This window comes from Vigna umbellata, chromosome 4, assembly GCF_029865625.1.
Source record: "Vigna umbellata cultivar VRB3 chromosome 4, Vumbellata_1.0, whole genome shotgun sequence".
In the NCBI taxonomy this organism is placed as follows: Eukaryota; Viridiplantae; Streptophyta; class Magnoliopsida; order Fabales; family Fabaceae; genus Vigna; species Vigna umbellata.
In genome coordinates this window covers 45,214,734-45,242,049 of record NC_142168.1, presented here as the reverse complement: position 1 = coordinate 45,242,049, position 27,316 = coordinate 45,214,734, and the positions used below count along the sequence as shown (strand labels likewise).

The 27,316-nt window shown below is 35.3% G+C and overlaps 1 protein-coding gene across 3 annotated transcripts; it reads left to right on the top strand.

Annotated features, from left to right (window-relative positions):
* Positions 1–21,201: 21,201 nt before the first annotated feature.
* LOC124819528 (protein IQ-DOMAIN 3-like) lies at positions 21,202–26,717 on the top strand. 3 transcript variants are annotated; one of them, XM_088113508.1, is made up of 7 exons: positions 21,202–21,389; positions 22,166–22,243; positions 22,721–22,981; positions 23,974–24,201; positions 24,581–24,703; positions 25,405–26,044; positions 26,367–26,717. In XM_088113508.1, exons 2-6 carry the CDS (start codon positions 22,175–22,177, stop codon positions 26,014–26,016), a joined length of 1,293 nt encoding a protein of 430 aa, XP_087969634.1. In that variant the 5' UTR covers positions 21,202–21,389; positions 22,166–22,174; the 3' UTR covers positions 26,017–26,044; positions 26,367–26,717. The 3 variants fall into 3 exon arrangements, with proteins under 3 accessions (XP_087969634.1, XP_047147023.1, XP_047147024.1); XM_047291068.2 differs by having other exon boundaries at positions 21,203–21,389; positions 26,384–26,717; XM_047291067.2 differs by having other exon boundaries at positions 25,405–26,717.
* The last annotated feature ends 599 nt before the right edge of the window (positions 26,718–27,316 follow it).

The following is a 27,316-nucleotide window of genomic DNA, read 5'->3' as shown; positions in this document are numbered from 1 at the left end:
AGCGTTTAGGAAAGAGAAGAGATAATTGAACATATATTTTTATATTGGTTCACTCCAACTAAGCTACGTCCAGTCTCTTCCGTAGAGGGTTCCACTATAATCTTGACCAAGATTACAAGTGAGTATTGACACCACTTTTGGTCTTCTCATTCAGCGAGTAACCTCCTGTTACGCTAGTCTGGATAAGTATTCTCACCACTCTTGATCTCCTCAGTCAGTAGATAACCTCCTGTTACCCTAGACTAGATGAGTATTCGAAACTCTTGGTACTAAGCAACCTTGCCTAGATTTCCTTAACTGAACTGAGTTCAACAACTGTTTTAATTCTCTTCAGATTTGCAATCAAAGATTGTTTACAAGTCGTCAAGACTATGAAACTCACAGAAAGGATGTGATTATAATACCATATAGTCTAAACACTCGATTGTGTTTTTCTCTTTTGAATGAAGCTCGAGAGTATTGCCTTTCTTCTTTTCTCTTATTCTCTTTTTCTGCTTAGATATTTTCTTTTTCTTGAGCTCTTTATGTGCTTTTCTTTTGAATGTTTCTTAAAGGATGAATGTTTCATTGTATGCTATTCTCTTGATTCTACATTTGAAAGATCTTCTATTTAAAGGTTTTTTGGATAATTTTCCGTTAGAATAAGTCCTGGCCTTGATTCTTTGTCCTCTCTTTCTTCCTGTACAAAAACTATTTAGTTAAAGTCAACTTGTCAGAGTACACATGCTTTTTCAATACTTTGCTTGAAGTAGGTTGTACTTTCTTTTAGACACCGCTTCAAGTGGAGAACATTCTTTGAATATCTCTTTTGTCTCCAATATCCATTTCTGATATTTTAATTTGAAGCTTGTGAATATGTGTGGAGTAACTTATATGTAAAGAATAGAGTAGATTGTGCATACAACAAATATGTCTTATCCCTTATCACTTCTGTTGTTTTTGAACGTTGAACATTTAATATCATTTAATGCTCGCTCAGAACAACAAAGTGCTTTTTGATTTTCTACCGTAGAGGTAGTGTTTAACAATTAAGCTTTTCTTCTAAAGATACCAAGCGTTGAGTAAAGTCTTCATCGTTTGGATGAAGTAATAGCTTAGCTTATGGTATTGTTTAGAATGATGTAAACGCTTTGATGGACGTACACTCCAAGGAGAGGCCGATTGAAGCTACGCAAGCGTGATTCAAACTCTTCCAAGCTTCCTCTAGTGAATGACGCAGCAAAAAATGACAATAACTCGAAGAAGAATGAGAAATAGAGAGCAATTAAACCAAAGCTATGAACGAACTCAAGAAAACCTTAAATGGAGTAGTGCAAAACTCTAAAATCACGAAGGAACCCTAGAATGGAGATGGAACCCTGATTTGGATCGATTAATCGGTTCAAAATGAAGATTTAATGGTGGAAATGATTCTAATTGACGAGAAAGTGGATTTAATTGGTCAAAAATGGAGGAAAAGGTGTAAAGAGGAAGAAACCGTATTACAAATGAATCGGTGGAAAAGGAAGTTTCTATGGTAATAATGGCTGAAACAAGTATAAATGTGAAGTGAAATGTTGAATTTGTGATGAAGAATGGCTTGCGAAAGAGGAGCTCTCGAGAGAGAAAAGAAAACTCGAGGAAGACGAAATGTGAAAATGAGAGCAAACCTGTAATGTTACTTTTAGAGAAAAAAACTCGAAGATGTGGCTCATGACGCGGTCTAAATGAAGATGTGGCAAAGGAAGAACGCGTGGTTGAGGAATGACATGATGTAGCTACGTTGATGTGTGCGAGAGAAAGGCTGATGCGAATTGAATGGTGAGGTGCGTCGTGGAGGGGAAAGAATTTCATGAAAGCACCATGGAGAAAATGGAAAATGAGAGTGAAGGTAGTGTGATTAGAGGGTGGCTAGAGAAGGATCCCTAAGATTCTCTAGGCTGACTTTCAAGGAAGAATTAATTTTTGGTTTTAGAAATTTAATTCTCATTCATCTAAAAGTGAAAATACAAGAGTGGAACTGAGTATTTTTAGTTACCCATGCTCCTTGCAAGTAAGAAACATATACAATAAAACATAAAAATATATAAATAGAGGACACTGAGGAAGGTTTGTCAGGCAATATTCCATCACGCTTGTTATTTTGTCTTTTCATAGCAATAACGTTTAGCGTGATATGTTTTTCTTTGTGTTTTAAGTTTTAGTCTTTTAGAATGTTTTTGTCAACAACATTGTCTGGACATTGTTTAGTTTTCCGAGAGTTAAACTCCATAACCTTTGGGTATGATAGGCTTTACGTGTTTAGCTCCAACTCTCTTACATGTTTTTGATTTAATAGTCGTTTAACATTGCGTCTGAGTGTTTTGAATTAGTTATTTTTTTGTTTCCTAAAAACCTAAGTGTTTTCCTAAGGTTTTTGTTGTTGGAGATTTTGGCTTTTGAGTCTTATGTTTTCTTCCTATGTTATTTTCTAATTATTATTCCGTTTAATGTTATTTGTCTAAACTTCAAAACATGAGAGCGTTTAGGTGCATAGAAGATTTTGTCTTAACACCCTTCATGCGTGATGAATTTTTGTGATTTACTGTGTAAAACCACTAAGATAATCGATTATCATAAGGTATTTTTTGTACATGCATGTTTCAGGAATAATAAATTATCACTTATGTTAATTGATTACTCTAGTGTATTTTTACTCGAAAAGGTGCTTTTTGATGAAGATTGGACGTGGACAAAGCTTGAGGAGTTATAAAACATGATGATAATTATAGAATGAGATTAGTGATTATGTTGAGGTTCAATTTTGACTTGTGATTAAGATTGGAGCATCGTGAATGTTGGGGTGTACTAGAGTAGCTGGTTGATGAGCATGGGAATGATGGATAATACTAGCTGTACCTAGTAAATCCTGGTGCTATCTGTGGATAGGTGCTTCCTTTTGCCTTGTGTGCATCAGAAGGGTTGTTCAAGTATTAAGCCTTCCTTATGTGGGGGTGGTGATGTGTTTCTTGTCCTTGTGCGGTAGGACTACATGTTCCTTAGAGGATTAAGAATCTTGTTGTTATTATTGTTAGGTATGAGGTGGTTTATGGTTGATATACTCAATGTGTTTATATCTTATTACTATTATGACTGTTTTAACGGTAGCTTATCCCATACGTGTTTGTGTGTATGTTGTGAATAAAATTATCAACGATGATCGTATAATGTGTTATATGTGAGCAAATGATAATGCAAATGGTGCTGAGGCATGATAGATTCTAGAGATGACAGGGGATAGACATGGGATTTTTATTCAGAGTTATTACGTTTGAATTTTAAGACAATGTAATTAAAGTTATTTTATTTCTTTCGTTATTTCATTGGACAAGTGTTTTGGAACTATTATGTTTTGAATAAATTATGTTGTTTAAATATTAAGGTTTTGGAATTACGTCTCCGTGCTATAAAAAGTTTTGAAATTTATCGGTTTTTGAATAACATGTGACACCCTGGAATTTAGGGCAGTATATTGATCGCATCAAAGTCTGTGTTGTAGCCAAATGTAACACACAAATTTTTGGGTTGGATTGTAGTGATACTTTTTCTCCAATGGCAAAGAGGCATCTGTTCGTTTATTTATAGCCATGACAACTCTTCAACAATGACCTCTTTATCAACTGGATGTCAAAAATGCATTCCTTAACAGAGATTTGCAAGTAGACATTTATATGGAGTAACCTCCACGAGTTGTTGCTCAGGTAGAGTCTTTTGAGTTGGTATGTCGTGCAAAACCCTATAAGGCGTAAAACAGTCTTCTAGGCCTTGGTTTGAAAAAATTAGTAATGTTGTTCAACAATTTGGTATGGCTTAGTGTGATGTAATTTTGATATAAAAATTTAGCAAAGTGATAACGGTTTAAAATACCATTATCTGTGATGTAATTTTGATACTAAATGCACCCCTTTTGACTTAGAAACTTGCTTTAACTCATGTTTTTGCTTTAGTTTTGTGAATAAGAGAGTTAAGGTTTAATTTGATGATTTTATGATTAGTTCCCTTTGTTTTGATAGAAAATGAGTTAATACAGGAAACAGATGAAGTACTAAGGAGTTAGAGCTCAGAAAGGCTTGACAAAGCACCTGAAGGAAGGACGTCCGCCGCTCAGGCGCCCTCCTAGGTCGCCTGAGCGTCGGTCCCCGAAGCCCGGGCGTCCAATTGAAGGCTCAAGCCCTACGAAAATCGACGTCCACCGCCCGGGCGCCCTAAATGGGGTCCGAGCGTCGTGCGTCGCAGATCCGGCCCAATTTTTTGCTCTGTTTCGACTCTTTTGGACCGGGCCCTGTTTCTGCTCTTTTCCAACTTTATTTAAAGGACCCAGGCGCTCTAGGTTTTGTATCTCTGGCTAGAGCAACACAACAACACACTCTTCTACCCTCTGGAGGCAGATTTGGAGGCAAAAGCTTCCTCTTGTATTTTTAGGGTTTTATTATCTCATGCTTTTCCATTGTTCATATAGTTTCTCCATGTCTATGGGGAACTAAACTCTATTTGTTGTTGGGGAATGATGTAACCTTGTGACATTTGAATTAATTCTTAATTTATATGCTTTATTCATTAATTGTTAGGGAATTCATCTGTTTTAATGCTTGCTCTATTTAACTCATTTAGTAGCATTATTTATGAATTGCATGAGTGCCGAGAGGTTCCTTACAATTCAGGTTCTTGTGGAATTCTCCCAAGGGTAATATTTCTCAGGGATGAGGGTATGAGTACTTGGTTGTCTTAAGCTCTTGATCTTCAGACTTAATTTTCTAGGAACGCTACGAATTGCACGAACTAGGAATTAAGGCAGACTTATTGTGCCGAGGGATCAGGTTCTAAGTAATTTAGTGAGTGACGTTAACATTAATGCATAAAGAGGAATTCTTATATACATGAGAGGGAACTTGGTGAAATCTAACCCCAACAACATATTCATCTCATATTAAACAACATCCGTCCATCTTTGTGTTACTCTACTATTGATCAATTTGCATTCATATTTAATTTTATGTCTTTGCATTTGAAACCAATAATCTCGTTTTATTTAAGTCTTAATTAATTGAGTTATCACACAATTGTTTAGTGCCGAAAGTCTTTAGGGATACGATACTTGGTCTTACCATTTTATATTACTTGTGCGATTCGGTACACTTGCCGATCCATCAACAAGTTTTTGGTTTCGTTTCTGGAGATAAAAAATATTGTGAACAAGTTTTTGGCACCGTTGCCGGGGACTCACAGTTTAAACTATTATATTTGTGTGTTTCTTAATTAATTTTGGCTTTATTCTATTTTACTTTATTTTATTTTATTTTATTTTATTTTATTCTATTATATTTTATTTTATTTTAGTATCTTTGATTTTTATTTTTACTTTTATGCTAAAAATATTGTCTAGGGTTTTGTGTCTTATGCTTGTAGGATGCAAATCGGACAAGAAATTAATTATATGGGCACTCAATTCCACCAAGGTAATTTCAACCACTGGTGGGAACTTCACTCAAACATGGGACCAGGTCAATTTGGACAAGCTGTCGGACAATTTTATAGAGAACCACAACAACAATGGCAGCAACAACCCTCTATATCAGAAAGATGGGCTAAGATAGATGACACACTTCAACAGTGAATGCAGATGTCTGATTCTCATCACAAAAGCACTCAAGCTGTCAAACAATTTGATAGGCTGCCACAACAACAATGGCAGCAACAACCCTCTATATCAGAAAGATGGGATAATATGGATGACACGCTTCAACTTCGTCAACTTCGATCACCTCATCCACTTCGTCCACTTAGTCCATTTTGTCCCCTCCGTCCACTTCGTCCACTTCTTCGTCCGCCTCGTTCGCCTCGTGCCCTTCGTCCACCTCGTCCACTTCTTCTTCCCTTTCTTGTTCTTCTTCCACTTCTTCCACTTCTTGATGGAAGACCATCTAAGACATACATTGGACCTCTTACTAGAGCCATGGCAAAGAGGATTCAAGAGGAAGAAGGATCACCTACCTTTTTGCTTCTATGGAAGGTAATTTACATTAATCCTTCTTCATAATTAAAAGCACATTTTTCTTTGCTTTGTAGGATTAATAAAATTGGAGGGAGCAGCTGCCAGCATAACATTTGAGCACGTGAAAAGAGAGACTTGGAGGGAGAAGCTTGCTGCCAAAGTTATCAAAAAGCTCAGCCAATAACCTAGCTAGCCCAGTGTTTCAGAATTGGTGCTGTTTCACGTGTACTGTTGAGTTGGAATGAGGAATGTTTGAAGCTTAAGCAAATTGGCGCCTTTTTCTTTAATTTCATTTGCTTTTGGATTGAATTTCATTTCAGATTTGAGGCTCTTATCTTCCAATAAATTGGAGACCTCTTCCCCCTCTTGTAGACACTTTTTGAGCTTAGTCTAATTGCTGCAGAAATGAAATTCCAGCTTACCTTTGCTCTTGAGTCAACCCAATTCTTCATTTTCTTTCTCCTTACCTCTAGCTTCCTTCCAAAGTAGGAAGGCCCTCTGAGCTGAGAGGTTCTAACTGATAACAGTTGAAAAACTGTTATTTTCATGCTTAAAATTGATACTAAAAGCAACCTTTAACACTTAGAAACGAGCTTGAAATCATGCTTTTGGTCATATTTTTAGAAATAAGAGAGCTGGACAGGTTTATGCTTGATTTTAGTGTTTTATGCAGGTTTTAAGGTGAATTTGGTGAAAGAAGTGAAGAAGGATAGAGATGGAATCAGAAAAGACATAAAAAAGTGCAAAAGGAGAAGTTGCAACTACCGCTCAGCGGCAGTTTACCGCTGAGCGGCACTCAGGAACTCACGTTGGATCCGCTGAGGGGTGAAAATGCCGCTGAGGGGAAAGAATCAACTCACGCACTTACCGCTGAGTGGTAGTTTACCGCTGAGCGGCACTATTTTGGGCTTGGGCCTAATTTTTTGTATATTTTATAATAGTATATAAGCTTTAGGACGTCCTAGGGTTTGTATCTTTGGTTGAGACGAAGCAAACACTCACTTTTCCACCCCTTGAAGGAAGATCTTGGATGCTGAGGCTACCTGCTCATCCTTCTAGGGTTCTATCTTTCTTTCATTCATTATTGTTCATCTAGTTTCACCATGAAATGGTGAACTAACCTTGTATTGTTGTTGGGGAATCAATGTAGTCTTGTGAGACTCTCATATATGGAATTTGTTTTAACATTATATTTTAAGATTTATGCTTTCTTTCATCATTAGTTAGGGATTTTCCTCTTTGCTTAATGCTTGCTTTGTTTAACTCATTCATTGCCATGATTATTGATTTTGTCGATATGGGAACGTACGGGGAAATCTAGATCCAGGGAATTTCTCCCAATAACATATTGGTTGCCTTTAAGCTCCTGCACTTCAGAACTAATTACTAGGAATGCTAGGAATTGTATGAACTCGTAATTAAGGATAGGCCTTCTTGCAAGATGATCTTATATCTTCTTCTATATCTTTTTGTGCTAACCAATTTTTCTAGGGATTTGTTTTCTTGTGTATGCAGGAAGCAATCCGAACTAGGAGCAAGAAAACTACAGAACCTCTTCTTGAAGGTTTAGACGAGAGTAGACAGAGGAGAAGAATCCGTACATCTAGAGAACTTTTTCCTTCTCCGGAAACTCTGTTACAACCATCACCACAAGGTTCTGACCATAGCACTGAGAATATGGAGAATAATAATTCCATAAGAACTCTTGCAGATTATACTAACATAGCTGGACCTCAGCATTTCAATAGCATAGCAAGACCAAGAGTCAATGCAGCTAATATGGAGGTGAAACCGGCATTAATCCAACTGGTGAAGAGTAATCAATTTAATGGGTTGCCTCACGAAAGCCCATATGAGCACCTCACAACTTTTAATGAGATCTGCAGCACGGTGAAATCAATCATATGAACTTTAATCTCCAATTTCTTGAAGATTTCCATAAAGCACCTAAATTTCTTTTCCTTCCTATGATACTTCTTTGGATGAGGATGAGATTTTTCATATGATTCCTTCTTCTTTCCTCTCATCTTCTTTTTCTTACTTTTCCTCTCCCTAAATTTTCTCTTTTTCTTTTCTCTTATTTTTTTCTTCCCTTCTCTTTTTCTTCCCAACTTCTTTATTTTCACACAAATTTTCTTTCTCTCTTCTCTCTCAACCACTTATCTTTCTTTTTCTTCATCTTTATCTTTCTCACTCAACTCTTCTTTTTCTTTTCTCTCTATCTTTTCCTCATCTCTCCCTATTTTTTTCTCATAAAAAATTGTCACTTTCAGTGACAATGGCTTGACCTTCCTCCTTAGGGTTAACTTCAGTATTAACCTTAACGTTCAATCTCTGACTAATGTAACGAAGGTGCATCTCCATCCTTTTACATGATGCTTCAATGCTTTTCTGAGTAGAGGTGGAATTTTTCAAAAATCGTTGAAGGGTATCATCCAAACTTTCTGATAGAGAGGGTTGTTGCTGCCATTGTTGTGGTGGCGGCCTATCAAATTCTTCGACAGATTGAGTGCTTTTGTGATGACAATTAGATATCTGTATGTACTGTTGAAGTGCGTCCTCCAACGTTATCCTTCTTCCCGATAGAGAGGGTTTTTGCTGCCATTGTTGTGGTGGTCGATTCTTAAATTATTCGACAGCTTGCCAAAATTGACTTTTATTCATGCTTGAGTGAGGTTCCCACCAATGGTTGAAATTCCCTTAGTAGAATTGAGTGCCCATATAGTTAAATTCTTGACCATATTGCATCCTGCAGACATTAGGCACAAAACCCTAAAAACAATTGTTAGCACAAAAAGATATAAAAGAAGATATAAGATCAGAAATAAGAAGATAAAATAATAACAGAAAAAAATAAAAACAAAAAACAGAAAAATAAAAAACAAAAAAAAAACAAAAATAGAAAAAAATAAAAACAGAAAAATAAAAAAATAGAAAAAAAAATAAAAACAGAAAATAAAATAAAATAAAATAAAATAAAATAAAGTAAGATAAAATAAAATAAAATAAAATAAAAATAAAATAAAATAAAATAAAATAAAAACCAAAAAATAAAAATAAAATAAAATAAAACCAAGTCAAAGATAATCAATAATCACACAAATAAACTAGTTAAACCACTTCGATCCCTGGCAACGGCGCCAAAAACTTGATGACAAATTTATGAACACCGAAAAACAACGCCACAAACTTGTTTAACAATCGGCAAGTGTGACCGAATCGTATCAAGTAATAAAACTAGGTAAGACCAAGTATCGTTTTCCCAAAGGACTCACGGGCTAGTTAGCTATATGATTTGTTGATTATTTGAGACTTGTAAACAATTGATTGTAGGTTTAAATGCAAAAGACAATAATTAAACATGTATGCATGAATTTTGATCAATGGAAAAGAGGAAAACAAACACTTTAATGAATTAAATGGATGAGTATGTTGTTGGGGTTATTAATTTCATCTTGTTCACTCTCATATACTTTAGGAATTCATCATTCTTTTCATCAATTGCTAATGCCACTCTCTAAATCACCTTGCAAGAAGGCCTATCCTTAATTACGAGTTCATACAATTCCTAGCATTCCTAGTAATTAGTTCTGAAGTGCAGGAGCTTAAAGGCAACCAATATGCTATTGGGAGAAATTCCCCGGATCTAGATTTCCCCGTACGTTCCCATATCGACAAAATCAATAATCATGGCAATGAATGAGTTAAACAAAGCAAGCATTAAGCAAAGAGGAAAATCCCTAACTAAAGATGAAAGAAAGCATGTATCTTAATATAAGATGTTAAAACACAAATTCCATATATGAGAGTTTCACAAGACTACATTGATTCCCCAACAACAATACAAGGTTTAGTTCACCATATTCATGGTGAAACTAGATGAACAATAATGAACGAAAGAAAGATAGAACCCTAGAAAGAGGAGAAGGTAGCCTGAGCATCCAAGATCTTCCTTCAAGGGGTGGAAAAGAGAGTGTTTGCTTCGTCTCTGCCAAAGATACAAACCCTTGGACGTCCTAAAGCTTATATACTATTCTAAAATAGACAGAAAATTAGGCCCAAGCCCAAAATAGTACCGCTCAGCGGTAAGTGCGTGAGTTATTTTCCTCCCCTCAGCGGCCTTTTCACCCCTCAGCGGAGCCAACGTGGGTTTCTGAGTGCCGCTCAGCGGTAAACTGCCACTGAGCGGTAATTACGACTTCTCCTTTTGCACTTTTTTATGTCTTTTCTGATTCCATCTCTATCCTTCTTCAATTCTTTCACCAAATTCACCTTAAAACCTGCATAAAACACTGAAATCAAGCATAAACCTGTCCAGCTCTCTTATTTCTAAAAATATAACCAAAAGCATGATTTCAAGCTAGTTTCTAAGTGTTAAAGGTTGCTTTTAGTATCAATTTTAAGCATGAAAATAACAGTTTTTCAACTGTTATCAGTTATACAAGCTGAAGCATCAAAATGCAAATCTGATTTGTTTTCCATTGTGAATTCTGATACAGAATTTAAATCTGGTGCTAAATTTCTAAAACTGTTTCAATGGTTTTCTTTTGATTCTGGAGCTTGGTACAACGTTGTGTCATGTTGTTGAATGTGTCTTAAGTTATAGCAAACCAAAACAAGCACTAAAATGTAATATGCATAGTGTGGTTGCTCAAAATCCTTAACAATTCACCATTTTAGCTTGAACTTCTAGCTTTTCACTGTGCTAATATACTTGATTTGGTCTAATCTGAGTTTGGTCATGCTAAGTATATTAAATCTAGCTTAGATCTGTGTTTTTACACTTCTTAGAGTCATTTCCTTTGTTGTCCAGTTTTTGAATCCATGAAAAACTAAAATTGGTTGGTTAATTGATGGTTTTTGCTACATAATTTGGCCATAGCAAGGGTGATTTTCGAATCCTGCTGTTTCTGTGCTTTTGGAAAGCTTGAGCAAGTCTAAATGGATGTTTGAAAGTTGTTAATACTGCTCATTTGGTCAAAAATGAATTTATATGTAGATTGGATATTTAAACCATCATTTTTGAGTTAAAAATGGAAGTGGATCAGTGATTCTGAATATTAATCATTGTTTCAGCTTTTTAAGAGTTTAAACATGTTTAATATCACCAAGAAAAGTTGTTTGAACATTCATCAAAGTTGCTAAATCACTGCCACTCATTTTGGGTTCCAAAACCACCATTTTAGTTCATTTCTCTAGTGCAGTTTCTGTTTTTCCAGCCACTGTTTTGGTAATTTTAGTGTAAAATTCATTGCTGGATTGTGAAAAAGCTGGTTCAATGTTTAGAAATGAAAATATATGATCAAAAGAAGAAGTATCAAGTGTTAAAAAGCTGTTAAAACCAACCAATCCAGATTACAGGCCCTGAAAATCAAAAACACAAAATCTGAATTTCATTGGGGCATTTTATCAAACACTTCTGAAATTTATCAAACAGTTTGCATTTGGAATAATTTCTGAACTGTGCTTGTGTTTTTCTTGCTTTCTTCATCCATTCTAGTGCCTTTGATAAGTTCCTCTTGTGTACCTACTTTCATTTGTGTGCTGTTCCAATTGTTTGTGTCTATTTTTGGCATCTAAAGTGTTCAATACAGCAGCCTATACTGGTGTAGTATGCAGAAATTTGGTGCAGATTTTTTAATCTGTTTGGTGTGATTTCTAATGAGTTTTGGAGTGTGTTTGCAAGCTGTTTGGGGCATCCAACACCAGAGACCTACTCCTACTTTAATAGCCTTCTAGGAAGTGGTTTGAGAATTGAAAGTGGAGCAAGAAGGAAGACTCAACAGCAGCCCAAACACCACTGTCCAGCAGCTGAAAAACTTTGTTACAGCAGCATTTCAAACCTGGAAAAAGAGCAACTCACACCTTCATTTTGAGTAGCTTTCTGCAACAGCAAGAAGAAGCTCACATTACTTCTAGGCCTCATTTCAAGTTTATTTACACCAAATATCACAGAACCTTTGTAATTTCTTTCCATTTTGTGTTCATTTTCAACTTAAAGTGGCTTGGAAAAATGCTTTTCAAGAAATTCCAAGTGCCCCATCAAACATTATAATAGCTTAGTTTCCATTTCTTAGTGTGAAAGTGTGTCAAGTGGCTCCAAGTGTCACTTGCACTTTCACTTAGGGCCGTGTCTCATTCATTTTCCATTTGCTTTACTTTACTTTGCTTGTTGAGTTTTATGTTTTAAGTCTCCGTGGTACTTAGGATCGCGTTTCATTTAGATAAACCTTCATTTGGTTTCTAGGCGCATAGTATTCTTGCATTTAAAAAGCTTTTGAAAGATTTCTACCTAGACACTAAGGTAAGAAACAACCAAAGACACTCTGGCTAGGAAGGACAAGGTTCTTAAGCTTGTCCATTTGTGACTCACCTCTCCTTCCTGGGAGTTATTTGGTTCATTTTACCTCTAGAATCTTTCTAGAAATCCTTCACAAAATTCTAAAAAAAAGTTTTTGATGTCTTGTTATACTTCCTATCCGTTTTCTTGTTCATATAGGTCCTCTTGGTCTTCTAGTTTTGATCAATCCATTAGTTTCAAAGATATTAAAAGAAAACTTGATGAAGCTAGAAGAAGGACTTATTCCTTTCATGAATTTGATCGGATTGAGGGTGAATTGTATAAACAAGCTAGGACAAATATTCCATACTTTGGTGTGAATATTGGTGCATTAACATACCTAGCTTGGGAAAAGGACATTAATGACATGCATCCATTTATTGCTAGAAAAAGTAAACTTGAATCCTATTTTCATTATAGCAATACTGAATCTTATGTCCTTAGTCTACACATCTAGATTTGAAATGCATGCAAGAGAATGGTGGGATAAGAGACAATATCATGTTAGGATAGGTAGAAAATCTCCCATTCATGATTGGTCTGAATTAAAATCTTGCATGAGAAAAGAGTTTGTGCCTTCACATATTAAGAGAAACCTTCAATTCTTGAGAGATTACATTGAAGAAGGAAAAATATTTCTTGAAAGCTTAAATGATAATGGTTTTCTTATTAAAGAACTAGAATTTAAGATTAACCTTAAGGAGCTGCAAGCTAAGCAAATAGAATTAAAACTAAAAAGAGATGTTGAGAGACAAGAAAGAGAGAGAAGAAGAAGAGAGACGAAAAAGCGAGAGAGAAGAAGAACACAGAAAGGAAGAAGAAAGACAAGAAAGAGAGAAAGAAGAAGAAGAGAGCAGGGAAAGAGAGCGGAGGAAAGAGGAAAAGAAAAGAGAAGAAGAAAAGAAGAAAGCAGAGGAAAGTAAAGAGAAGGAGCTCTTGCTAATGCTGGCAACTCCTACTCTTCCCATCACCATGGAACCTAAAAGGGAAGGGTTCTCATTCTTTACTTCTTTTCCATTTATTGTGCACTCTTCCATTATTCATTTTTCTTTTAAATCAATTGCCATCCCATTTTCTGTGCAATCCTTTTCAAAATATGGCAATTCAAACCTAGAGTTAATGTTACCCTTGTGTAAACAAGTAACTCAAGATAAAAATCCAATAACTTGGGATTATGGAATTTTCCATTTTTCCAAACCAAAATTTTCGAAAATCTTTTTCAAAAATACAAGAATTTTCTTTTGTCTTATTATCTTTGTTTACATCTTCTTCATCATACTCATTTTTGCTATCTTTTGTAGATATATTTTTGATCCTGGAGGAACATAAAAACCAAAGGAATGATCAACAGGTTGAAGCAGATCTAAGGACAAATCCTTTTCAAGAGGGAGGGTCTGATGGAAGACCATCTAAGACACACATTGGACCTCTTACTAGAGCCATGGCAAAGAGGATTCAAGAGGAAGAAGGATCACCTACCATTTTGCTTCTATGGAAGGTAATTTACATTAATCCTTCTTCCAATAATTAAAAGCACATTTTTCTTTGCTTTGTAGGATTAATAAAATTGGAGGGAGCAGCTGCCAGCATAGCATTTGAGCACGTGAAAAGAGAGACTTGGAGGGAGAAGCTTGCTGCCAAAGTTATCAAAAAGCTCAGCCAATAACCTAGCTAGCCCAGCGTTTCAGAATTGGTGCTGGTTCACGTGTTCTGCTGAGTTGGAATGAGGCATGTTTGAAGCTTAAGCAAATTGGCGCGTTTTTCTTTAATTTCATTTGCTTTTGGATTGAATTTCATTTTAGATTTGAGGCTCTTATCTTCCTATAAATAGGAGACCTCTTCCCCCTTTTGTAGACACTTTTTGAGCTTAGTCTAATTGCTGTAGAAATGAAATTCCAGCTTACCTTTGCTCTTGAGTCAACCCAATTCTTCATTTTCTTTCTCCTTACCTCTAGCTTCCTTCCAAAGTAGGAAGGCCCTCTGAGCTGAGAGGTTCTAACCCACTCCATTCTTCACTGAAACCATACCATTCTCTGCATCTATTTCAGAATTCCGCTGCCTTCATTCTGCTCACTGGAACGTTTACTGTTTGGCTTCCTGGTTCAATGAGTCTCACCCATATCAAGCTTCCATCACTTCTTCCACTTCTTCTACTTTTTCACTTCGTCCACTTCGTCTACTTCGTCCACTTCGTCCACTTCGTCCACTTCGTCCACTTTGTCCATTTCGTTCCCTTCGTCCACTTCGTCCACTTCTTCTTCTTCACAACTTCATTAAAATAATACATAATGTACATACAATAATACAATTATTAAGTAAATAATACAGACTTGTAAATAAGACACATAATAGTTATTCTTCTAGATAAGGGAGAGAAGAATCAAGCACGAAACAAGGACCCAATACCCAACCAACACCTTTAAATCAAGCACCAATCAAGGTAAAAAATACCTATTCTTCTAGATCCACTACCACAAACAAAACATGTAGGTACCTCACCATAAATAATTAATAGCAAAAAATGTTATGCCAACAAGTGTTGGTACTTCCCTACCTCACCAACACAAATCAACCATCATTAGTGCATACATTTACCAAAACAATTGCACCAAGATCCATCTCCATCATGTACTCCACCTCCTACACCAGCCATAAACTTAGATCCAACACAAGGTCAACACCACGTCACAAAACTAGCTTCACAACATGCATGAGTACCAACTTCAGCTTGCCCTTCCACCATGGATCTCCTACAACACTAAAACGAAGTATTGGAATGGATTAAAATGCCATGGAATCAATTACAACCTCCTCGGATGGGTTACAACGCCTCATAAATCGTTTCCAAGCTCTCATTATCGGTTTTTATATGCTGGAATCAATTACCTTGTTGCTATAATCGGTTTCGCTTGCTAGAATCAATTATGAGCTTTGTTGGAATCGGTTCCGCTTGCTAGAATCAATTATGAGCTTTGTTGGAATCGGTTCCATTTTTTGTGTTGCTTCATGGTGGAAAAGGTTCCACTTGAAGGAGAATTGGTTCTCTCTCATTTATCTTCAACCTCATCTGCATCTTTACCTCCATGGAAGCTATGAATGATAGAATACCAATAGCTTGACAGCACAACTTGACAACACGCCTTAACATCTTGGCAACACACATCACAACTCGACAATACACCTCCTATCAATGAGCATGAAACTGTGAACCCATAAACCACACACACACACACATAAGTAACTCACCTGAAACAACTCAAAACATACTCTTTCCACCACCACAAATTAAAATGAACTGAGCTTCTCCATGTCTCAAAATTTATACACTCACCAACAACTTATATCATCTAGCTTGGCCATATTTAACGGCTCATTGAACACGGTCTGGTAAGAAAGTTCAAAACAAAATTGTGGTCATTCACGTCAAGTTGGGAATCTCTTTGTGTGGCTTAAGGCTCTATGGGATTCTCTAGTTGGCTGAAAGAGTAAAATGCACATGAACAAATAAAGGTGAGGTTTAAAAATGTATTTTCATACATAGTACCCTCAAATTAGTGTAGTTAAAGAGATTAAAAAATCACTTCATCCCACAAATCCTCGCCTTCTCTCGCTTTCAAATACATGAATACAAACGTAATTTCACCTGCAAATTTGTCTTTGCCAATATTTGTAAACAATTGCTCACCCCTAAAAGAATACATCATAATTCTCTACTTGGAGGCCAAGGGAGAGGTGGGAGCCAAAGATGGCTTACTAAGTAGTAAGGCATGCATTCCACGCTTCCCAAGGGTGCAAAGGCTATCACACCCCCACACTTAGAGAACAAGCTAGATGCACATGAGGGTTGACTTATAGTCAACTCTAAAAGGCACCTCCTTTAACCCGTCTTCCTAGGCTCAAAACGCTACACTACAACCCTAGGCCCAAATACAAGACCTTAGAAAAACCTAGACTACTTGGCCCAAATATAAGGCCCAAAAGAAACTTATTCTACTAATTACAATCACTGATGACCCATAAAAAATACGATTTTGGGCCCAACTTTCATAGATGAATCTCACTCTTCTTGCATATGCTTGGCCATCACTCTTGTGGTTGGTCCCTTGGCTAAAGGTTTGTCATCACCAACAATAGTGGAAACTGATGTTCTCAATTTTGTTGTTTAAGTTGTAATATTGTTGGGTGTTCTAGTAGTGTTTTTGGGTTATGGTTGTACAAAGTTGATAAGGAAACCAATTTCTTAGATATTCAAAGAATGAATAAGGTTAAGATCCTTCAAGTAGTTATATAATGGATTAAACATATATACTCCTTTTTATTTGGAGTTGATTAAGGTTGATAATCCTCTAGTTTGTTTGTAATTTCTAATTAACTTTGTACAAACTTTTTGTTGATAATGAAACCAATTTTTCTTGAGAGAAAAAAAATGAGAACTAGATGTAGGATTGAGAATAAATATAATTTCTTGTGTGCTTTTTTCCCCTTATATCCCCCTTTACAGTGCTTTTCTAATTCTGGTATCAATTTGATTTTCAAGATAATTACATTTTAGTTTTTCTATGTTGAAAAAATTTTGTAGAAAGAGGTTCGTTTTAGAAAAAAGTTGTTAAAACCAATTCACTCCCCTACTAGTTTGACAAAGCCAGTCTTATTTTTCTAAGAATAAAGATAATCCCTATCCAAGACACTTAGTATTCTTTGGAATAACAACCATTCTTGACTAAGACACTTGTTTACAAGAAATGTTATGAAAATAACATAGGGTTACTAACTAAAAGTGGTCTAACATCTTGAAATGAGTACAAGACAAGGTTCACTCTTTTATGTTGTTAAAGAACAATAAAATGTCCTATCAAAAGGCTAGATTACAAGCTTTTTACTTAAGCTTTCATAAGATTGTGTTTGGACATTGAGAGAAAGTTCTTTCTACTTCAAGGGTAACTTTATAAATAGCTTTGAAAGATAATCTAGTTGTTGCAAATCACTTTCTAGCTGTCGTGAGTCTTTGGGAAGTTTTTTGTTCTTTAACTACATTTGATAATATGTTGAGGATTTCATTAAATGTTCTTCATTCAATATTTAATGCAAAGTTATACTTGAAGAAACATTATGATACTTAATATAACTTATCAAGCCTACATCAGATAAATTTTATTTCATCTTGAGCAAAAGCAAACTATTATTTAAGTTATAAATCATGACAAATGCAGTTACGTCATTCGATATCCACTGACACAAAGTAATGTACATTGTATCATTGTTTGGTAAGCTCGTACTTAGACACATGATATATTTGTAGTTTTTTGCATTACATAGTACAACTTAACTTATAAATACTTATACTATGTTTTTGTAGAGAATGTTCTTTCCTTTGACCATATAGACAATCTTACAGGAAATATTAACATAAAAAATCTCCCAAAGAGTGTGTCAAAGGTCAACAACTCCTTCCAAAAGACTATTTGTCACGTATGCATAGACCATTCATCATGTACGATCTTAAGCTTTACTCAGTATGAGATAAAAAGTCATATGACCCGAGTTTGATAAGTCATGTTGTATGTAAGAGATATCTTAAAAAAAATTCATTTAATGTTGAATGCAGAGCATTTATTGAAACTCTCTTCATCTACAAGAACATACACATCTTGAAGAATAAAGAATACTTCAAGACTACATAATGACTATAAAGGATTTGCAACGACTACTTTCTTTATATTTTTATAAATGGAAGATATCTTGAAGAAGAAAGGTTGAAGACACATATGAGATTGTTTTAAGAGAAAACCCTTACGAAATCTTATACTCCAGCTTTTATGAATTTCTCTCAATAGAACACTCTCGTGTTCTTTGGCTATCTCAAATAGTGATGTTAACCATGATCTAAGGATGTAAATTTTCCTTTAGTTAGCCTTTTTATGATCTTCTTATCACTATTTTTATAATATGTAAGTAGGATTGATTTTGTTTCAAATACTATTTCGTTTTTAATCAAGAATGACTATTATTTCAAATAATACTCAACTTTTATGTTAGAGTGAGTAAGGCATAAAAAATACTTAACTTGTAATTTTAGCTTGAACTTACTTAATGAAACTCAATTGTCTTAATCAAGAAGTGAATATAAATTGGTTTATAGATGAATGAGTATAAAAACCTAAAGCAAAAATCTTTCTCATCTTCTAATTCTTTCGAATTACATATCATCAACCTGTGTGTTATTTTACAGGATTTGCGAAGGAAAACTATGTGTTATATATCCTTAACCTTAAAACCTCTTTTTTACTCTATCCTTAAGCTTATTGTATATTTGACCAATTTTCTTACTTAAATATCTAATTTGAAAACAATATATATAGTAATTGTAACATCCCAATTTAGTAATAAAAAATTTACTAAAATGAAACATTACATTGATAAAGAAAGAACATAACTATAATTTTATGAACAACTAAATTCTTTACCTGAAGACCGAAATACTCTTATATTGCTGCTATACCAACAACCTTCCGATGAGCCAACTGAAAAAGTTGTATCCCTAAGCTCACACCAATTAGGTGATCATCGCAAAAGAGAAACAAACACACAAAGACAGGCCACAGAAAAGCAAGGGTAAGCTAGAGTAATTTAATTGATAATACTAATCATGCAAATTAAACAAATACCTAAGCATGTGTGAACCGAGCATTTCAAGTATACAATGACCAACCATACATTACAGGCAATGATCGAGCACTTGACTTGACCATCTGGATTGTATGAATATGTAGCTTGAGGCCGTTCGTGCACCCGAGTGATGTAGTAACTGGAAAACCATCAGCTGTCACCCGGGGTTAATCCGTTATAACTCACCTAAGACCCTATAAGCTAGGACCTCCTACTATTCTCACGACATGACTTACCCATCTCTACTTGAGACTTGGTAATCATTAGAATGTTAGGATGAACGACATGGATTTCACTGTCCATATTCATACTTTACCACCACATTAATAACCAATCACTGAGACATTCCTCCTTGGAATTCTCTTTCATACCAGTTGGAACATCCTACCATACTTTCAATTTGACACCATTATGATAATGCATACATCAACCATCAAAGCAATTGGAACAATTAATTAAAATAGCACACTGGAATAAATATAAATATGAGCCGAACAGAAATCACCAAACATATATGAACAATACCGAACACCCTGTGAATGTAGGATACCGATCGTTTTCTCACTACCTAAAGAATAGGACCGAACGATCAATAATAGATACAACTGAAGAGAAGGCCAAACACTATTACTGACCGACAACTAGAGGATTCCGAGTAGCACAACATGACCGAATACTACCACCATACCAAGTATTAAGTTTAGACCGAACGCTTATGGCTTAGGCCGAACACCTATAGCCTAGGTTGAACACTTAGAGTTGATATTGATTACTAAAATATCACCGAACGGTCATTAACAGGTAAGGCCCATGAGAGGCCGAACGCATTTAAGACCAATACAAGTACGAGATCGAGCACTAGTACAAGATCGAGCGCTACTAATAGGCCACATACCCCTCTAAGACCGATCGCTACAAAGAGACCACACACCCCACTAAGACTGATCGCTACGAAGAGACCACACACCCCACTAAGACCGATCACTATTATTCAATTAAATACTAGCACAAGACCGATCAGTCATTAACTGAAAATGTGTACAGAAGTAGAACTCGGTTAAGACCGAACACAAGAAGAAAGCCGAAAGGTCAATGAATGACACTCGACGATCTGCATAATTCTGCAGAATAACTGCAGAATTATGATCAACAACTATCTTCACCAATTTACTACAACTTCCCAACTTGTAATCCTCCCAACATGATTCATATACCAATTTACGCCTATCCGAAGGTACCTAAAATCGTTCTAACATCATCCTAAAGAGTCCCATACCAGATTTCACTCCCAACCCCAAACTCTCATTCTCGCATACCCACTTCCTTAAGATCAGAACAGACCAAACACTTATGCAGAGAAAGTCCAACCAGTTCACAGGTTCCAACATTCACAAATTTAAAACAATTCAATCAAACATTCAAGTCACACACATGCAACCATCCAAACAGTAATTTCATACATAGAAAATCACAATTAAATTAACTAGCTTCCCTTACCTCTTAACTGAACGAGAATCTTCTACCCTTCCATAAATTTGCTCACACTTCCAGAAAATCCCAAGAACACCTATAACTCACTGATTGATGAGGATAGACCACCAAAAGACCAGAAATGTGATCAAAAATGGGAAGAAGAAGCTGATGAACACATGCAACCAGAAACTTGGCTTGCATGTGTCAAAAAGTTTTGGAATCTCACAAGAGCTGAAGAAATCGAGACTTACTAACTCTAAACAAGACTTTGATCGGTGGAAAATGATGTTTTTAACTCCATGATTACTTAAGTTCGATCTGATTGAAAATCAGATAAAATAAGATGAGAGATTTTTAAAAAGAAAGAGGAGAAAATATGAAAGAAGAAGATTTAGAGAAAAATGCTTATATCTGAAAATGGGACGAATATTTGAAATTTTCCTTTATATAATAATATTATTTTAATATTAGTTATTCGGTCCCATTATTCTCACATTGTTGTCTACTCGAAAATCTTTAAAATTCTCATTAATCAATATTCATACACTTTTATAACTTTTTATTAATTTCGTGAATTACATAGATCATTTAGTTCACAGCAGCCAAAAGTTAATTTATTCTTTTTTCTTTGATTTCTTCGTGCTTAATATGTGTAACTTGTTTTTGTTTCGTTTAGTTTGTCTGCTGTTTGACGTTAAAATCAGCAAACGCAACAGAATTGGGACCCAGTGAGCATGTGGATACTGTTATGTTCCATTCCCGGTAGTTGAAGTTTCCTTCAACCCAAGATCTGGTCCCTCTTTCTTCTTCTCTTGTGGGCCTCATCAACTTCTTCTATTATTCTGCCACACCAAGTACTCTTGAGTTTTATTTTCAGGAATCTGGGATTCTCATGCAAAGGTCTTGGAATGTTTTTCACTTCATCTGCCTCCCTTTCCTTTTGCATTTGTCCATTTTTTCTCATTTGTTCTTTTCAAGTTTTTTGGCCTTCAAAACCAGTAGCTTTGTACTGGGCTTCTTACTTTCTTCTTTTGCTCTCTTTTACTTGTATTGGTTCATACTATATATGGGTTTTTCATTCTCCACCTGTCCATTGCATACTAAATTTGCCTTCTTTTGGAGTTTTTCCCTTTCAAAATTGGAAATCTTGAAATGGGTTTAATGGTTTTTTCAAATTATCCCATCTGGGTGTTTCTTCATTTTCCCACAGCAATCCTTTTTTTTGTTGTTTTTTATTAGAACAAAGCCTTTTCTATAGTGGAGATTTAGAACCGTGTTCTTAACCATTTGCTCTCTTCACATTAACAACTAAAATCTTGCTGAAATCTTCTATTTTTCTTTGTTGGATGGCGTTTTTGCTATTCATTTTCAGTTTCAGGTTCTTCTAAGTAATAAGTGATTATTTTTAGTCAAACACGTTTGTCATAGATCTGTTTACAGCGTTCTATTTTTACTCTCTATTAACGTTTCCTTTCCCAAGTCTATGCATGAGTTATGCTTTCTTCAACGGTTTTCTTAAGAGTTCAAAGTGCATTAATTGGAACATGTGGTTTTCAATAGTGTTGACTTTAATTACTTTTAATAGAAGTTTGGTCATCTTTTTCTTCCCTTATACGAATGAAGTTTGGGTTGATATTGAGATCTAATTTGCCTTTCCTTTTCCTTCAAAGTAACAGGAATTGCAAATGGGGAAAAAAGGAAGTTGGTTTTCAGCAGTGAAAAAAGTTTTCAGCCCAGATTCCAAAAAAGATAAGGTTTACTTTAATTATTATGTTCATTGAACAAGGAAACAGAACGAGTATTACAAAGCAACACTATTTTTTTGACACATTTCTGAGGTCCTCTCTATGCAATTCAACTGTTCATAGAAATTTAAATATTTTGGTACTAATGTTTTTAAGGTTGAGAAATTAGTTGAATGAGTTTGAGCTTAGAAAAAGTGGGAAATGGAGAGAGTTTCACAAGAGAAGTACCGAAATCGTTAAATTTCTAAGAATAATAGAGAATTTCTATAATTGGAAATTATGAAATCATAAGTAGAAGTTATTTAAAAAGAAGCGAGAGACCTTATTTTCTGATTTTCGATAAGTTTCAGTCAACAGTAGTAGACTGTATATTTAGAAGTTTGTGTTGCTAGAATTCTAAAAATGAATTTGATTTCTTTTACAATATTGATTTTCATGAGCAGTGTCGATCTCAAACTACCCTCTTACTTTTTTATGCATTGAAAGAAAAAACAGAAAAGTCACAAGTCAAGCAGTAACAAGGAGGGGGAAATTGCAGCAGATGTTAAATTAATTGAGGCTGAGAAAGAACAAAGCAAGCATGCTGCTTCTTTGGCTTTTGCCACTGCTGTTGCAGCAGAGGCTGCTGTTGCTGCTGCTCAGGCTGCTGCAGAGGTTGTTCGTCTCACAAGTATGCCACATTACACTGGAAAGACCATGGAAGAGATTGCAGCTGTCAAGATTCAGACTGTATTTCGTGGATATATGGTATTTACTTACTTCTCTTTCTATTTACTTGGACTTTACAAATTTGGAAAACGGATGTCTTTTCTTTTCATGGCAAAAGGGGGAATGGAATCTTAGAAATGGAAGGATACAAAGAAGTTCTATTCGTGTAAACTTTTCAGTAAGCACCTTGGGAGAAGAAGAAAGAGGGTAAATTGAATCAAGTTTATGTTAAAATTAACCAATGTTCAAGTTAAAATAACTTTTTGAACAAGTTAAACGATAGAAATTTGATAAAATTGTTGAAGGGTATTACTTGATTTTAACATATGAAAGAAACTTCGTTCATTTTACCTTATTTTCTTTTCTTAAAGTATTTGTTTTACTGAGAAGTTTTAACAGATATTGTATTATATTACACTTGTGTACATTACAAGGGTTGTTTGTACCTAATACTACTGTTAAAAACATAAAAAGCATAAAAGAAGATAGAAAGTGGGAACAACAAACAACAAATTATGGCTAAGCTAGATGTAGACATCATAAGCCCACATCTACAACTAGCTTTTTCTTCACAAAACCAAACTTAACAAGCAAAATGAAAAACTGCAGAAATATTAAGTGGCAATTTGAAAATCTCATTTGTCAACAAATACGGAAATGCTGTAATTATGCATTCAATAGTAATTACAGAAAATAGAGAAAATGGGTTCCACTAAATTACATTTGTGCCAAATAATACAGTTACCTGGTTATTATACCAGAAGTTCTAATTGTAATTGGGTTTGCAGGATTTTGCATGAAAGCTCAAATGACTTGCAGAAATTTCAAATTTGTATTCATTTTCCTTTTGTACACAACTTCATTTGTTTTCATGGTTATGAACAAAATTTTTGGGTTTATAGGCTGTGAAGATGCAATAGGTGTATAGCTTTTGGAGAAACAGCTTCTTTAATGTGAATAGAATTTGTGCCTAAAATGTAGTTGCTTTATGTTGCATATATAACGAGTTGTTCTTGTTTTGCAAATTATAGGCAAGAAGAGCATTGCGTGCCCTGAGAGGTTTGGTGAGGCTGAAAACCGTAGTGCAAGGGCAATCTGTTAAAAGACAAGCTTCTAGCACCCTACGAAGTATGCAAACTCTAGCAAGATTACAGTCTCAGATTCGTGAAAGGAGAATTAGAATGTCTGAAGAGAACCAAGCTCTTCAGCGCCAACTGCAGCAGAAACATGAAAAAGAACTTGAGAACCTGCATGCTGCTGTAAGCGTAATGTGCATGTTTTCCTCTTCTATTATGAACCAGTGTGATTATGTGCTTTCTTGACTATTACTTGAGATTCCTGACTGTGATTTTCTTAACTGAGCTAAGCTTTAGCGTTTTGTTGGGTTAATTTAGATGTGGGAGAAAATTCTCTGGAAAAGCATTTTTTACTGGAGTTTTCAATATACGCTTTATTGACTATTTTAGATTAAAGGGTCAAATTATTTCACTTCTCAAATTAAGTTGTTGAGTCTTTTCTCACCTTTTTTTTCTGAACTTATTACTTTTCATCTGAAAACAATAATAAGCTTGGAAGGAATGATATGTGATGATGAGTTCTGGCTTTTGAATGTGTATTGAAGTACAAATGCCTTTACAGCAGGTTGGAGAAGAATGGGATGACAGTTTGCAGTCAAAGGAGCAAATTGAAGCCAAATTGTTGCACAAACAAGAAGCAGCTTTAAGAAGAGAGAGGGCTTTGGCCTATTCATTCTCACATCAGGTGGCCAGACTACCTCATTTGTGGATTTGTTCTCATTTTTATTTTGGATTTTTGTGGAATAGAGAGAGTAACAAGCCTAAAATTCAGACAATGAAAAAAAACTCCATTTCACATTCCCACGTTAGCCAGTAGACTGGTTCTCTAATTACTCAAAAAATAGCTCATAAATAACATTTGTTCATGAAAAATTGCAGAACAGAAATAGAGTTTAACTAGGTAAGATTTATCAGTTTCTTTAAACTGAACTATGAATCAGCATGATTAAAAACGTTATGGAACAACCTTTTTTTTTTTTTCTAGTGATTGTACAGATATTCTACAGATATGTTATGGGAATGGAATATTAGCTTAGTGCGGTGAGTTAACTAATGCATTCTGAAGGTAATATGTGCAAACCTATTAAAGAAATCCAATTAGTTAAACCAATTCACATAAAGAATGCTATTGCACATTACATACTCTGGCATCATAACTTGTCAGGGATGATCATTGTTTAATGCACGCTGATCATATAGGATTCAAAGCCATTTATTTGATGGCTTCTAATAATAGTTACATCAGTTTTCATGCACTCTTTAGGCCAGCATAAATCTATTTGTCCCTTGGATCCTGTTCATTGTTTTACAGATATTTGTCAGCAAAAGTACAGCTGTTTTGTATTATGATGTATATAGATTATAACTAATGACTTTGTCAAACAGAAAACATGGAAGGGCACTTCAAAGTCATTAAATCCCACATTTATGGACCCAAACAATCCCCAATGGGGGTGGAGTTGGTTAGAGAGGTGGATGGCTACTCGGCCATGGGATGGCCACAGCACTGCGGATCACAATGATCATGGATCTGTGAAGAGTGCAGCAAGCAGGGCCATGACAGTAGGAGAAATTGTGAAAGGTTATTCTCTACAAGACCATAACCATGACAAAAGAGCTTCCCCTTTTGGCCAAAAGGCAAGAAGACCATCCCCTCACATTTCACCTTCAAAGGCACCATCTGCTAGTGGCAAGGCAAGGCCATCAAGCTCAAAGGGTAGTGTGTTCTGGGGTGGAGATGAGGACTCAAGAAGCATGTTCAGCATTCAATCAGAGAGATATCGCCGGCACAGCATTGCAGGATCCTCAGTGAGAGATGATGAGAGTCTTGCAAGCTCCCCTGCCATTCCAAGTTATATGGCACCTACAAGCTCAGCCAAGGCCAGGTTCAAAATCCAAAGGCCTTCACCTGAGAAAGGAGGTGCTGCTGTAAGGAAACGTCTTTCTTTCTCTCCTTCAGCTGCTCCAAGAAGGCATTCTGATCCTCCTAAACCCTAAACCTCTTGCAGCAGTTAGCAATTGAAGGGTAAGGTAGTCCTTTGGATATCATTGCCACTAGAGTAATTCTTGTAGGAGAACAATATTTATGCTTCTGCTTGGATAAATTTCTTCATAATCACTTACAAAAGGAGATAAAATCAATTAAACTTTTCTAGTAAGTTAAAATCAACTTTTATGTAGCTTCTCTCATCTAACTTTCATACAAGTATAGGTACATAAGTTGATTTTAACGTACCCGAGGAGTTTGACTCATTTTTTTCCTCTCCAAACAAGTATTTATAGAGAAATTTATTCAAATAAGTCTTATAAACATAACTGATTAAAAGTCATCTTAAGCCTTTGAACAGTTGTGTTTATATTATAGAGACTGTTTCATGCGGCAATTGCTCTTGGCACCAAGTCTCTTAGAACAAAGAATGATGATTTGGATGGTTGCTTTGGTCCTCTTCTTCAGTTCCCCGCGAGATGGTGCTTTCAGGAGTAAGATTCAATATTTGCTTATCAGTTTTGTTCATATGGTCAAACATATTTTACATTTCTTCTTAACAGACAACTCTATTTAGGTGGATTGGTTTTAGGAGTGACATTAGCTTTTGACAAGGTATGTTTTTGGTTTAACTTGCTGAAACCCTTGTTGGGGTAGAATGCTATTTGTATTGTTTTATTGTAAATCAATTTTCTGGTTTTGATTGTGATTATATTAGTTATTAGTAGGTCGTAATCTTGAAATTTTCCTTCTCTCATTTCTTTTAAGGTGTGGACTTATTACAGAAAGAGTAAATCTATTTTGGCTCCTTTCATTTTGGAGTTGTGGAATCAACATTGGTAAATGTGAGAACATATTTATTTTCCTCTTAAATAATTTCTTTTTTCACGTGGGTCTCCAAAGTTGTAAGACATTTCAGTTTAATTCTTGAAATTTATAAATAATAATTTCCCAAACAAAAAAAATAATTAAAGATGCACCTAGGAGGAGATAATTGCTAAATTTGTTTCTTTAAATTTACATAATAAGTATAGATCGTGGGGACATACAAATTTTCCTAAAAGAGTGAAGGAATTAATTTTTTTATAATTTTAATTAATATAACGAAGGAATTTCCCTACAAATCCATAAAAGATTTAATCAAACAAACATGCATTACAAGTTATTTTTCAACTAAAATGAGTTTGATCCATTCCCGCTTCAGTCATGACCAAGTGCAGAAGAAAAGAGTGGATTTTATATAAGTTGAGTGAGATCAAACTCTTATTTTCATAAGCCAACATTGTCTCTAAATGTTAGAATAAATTTATT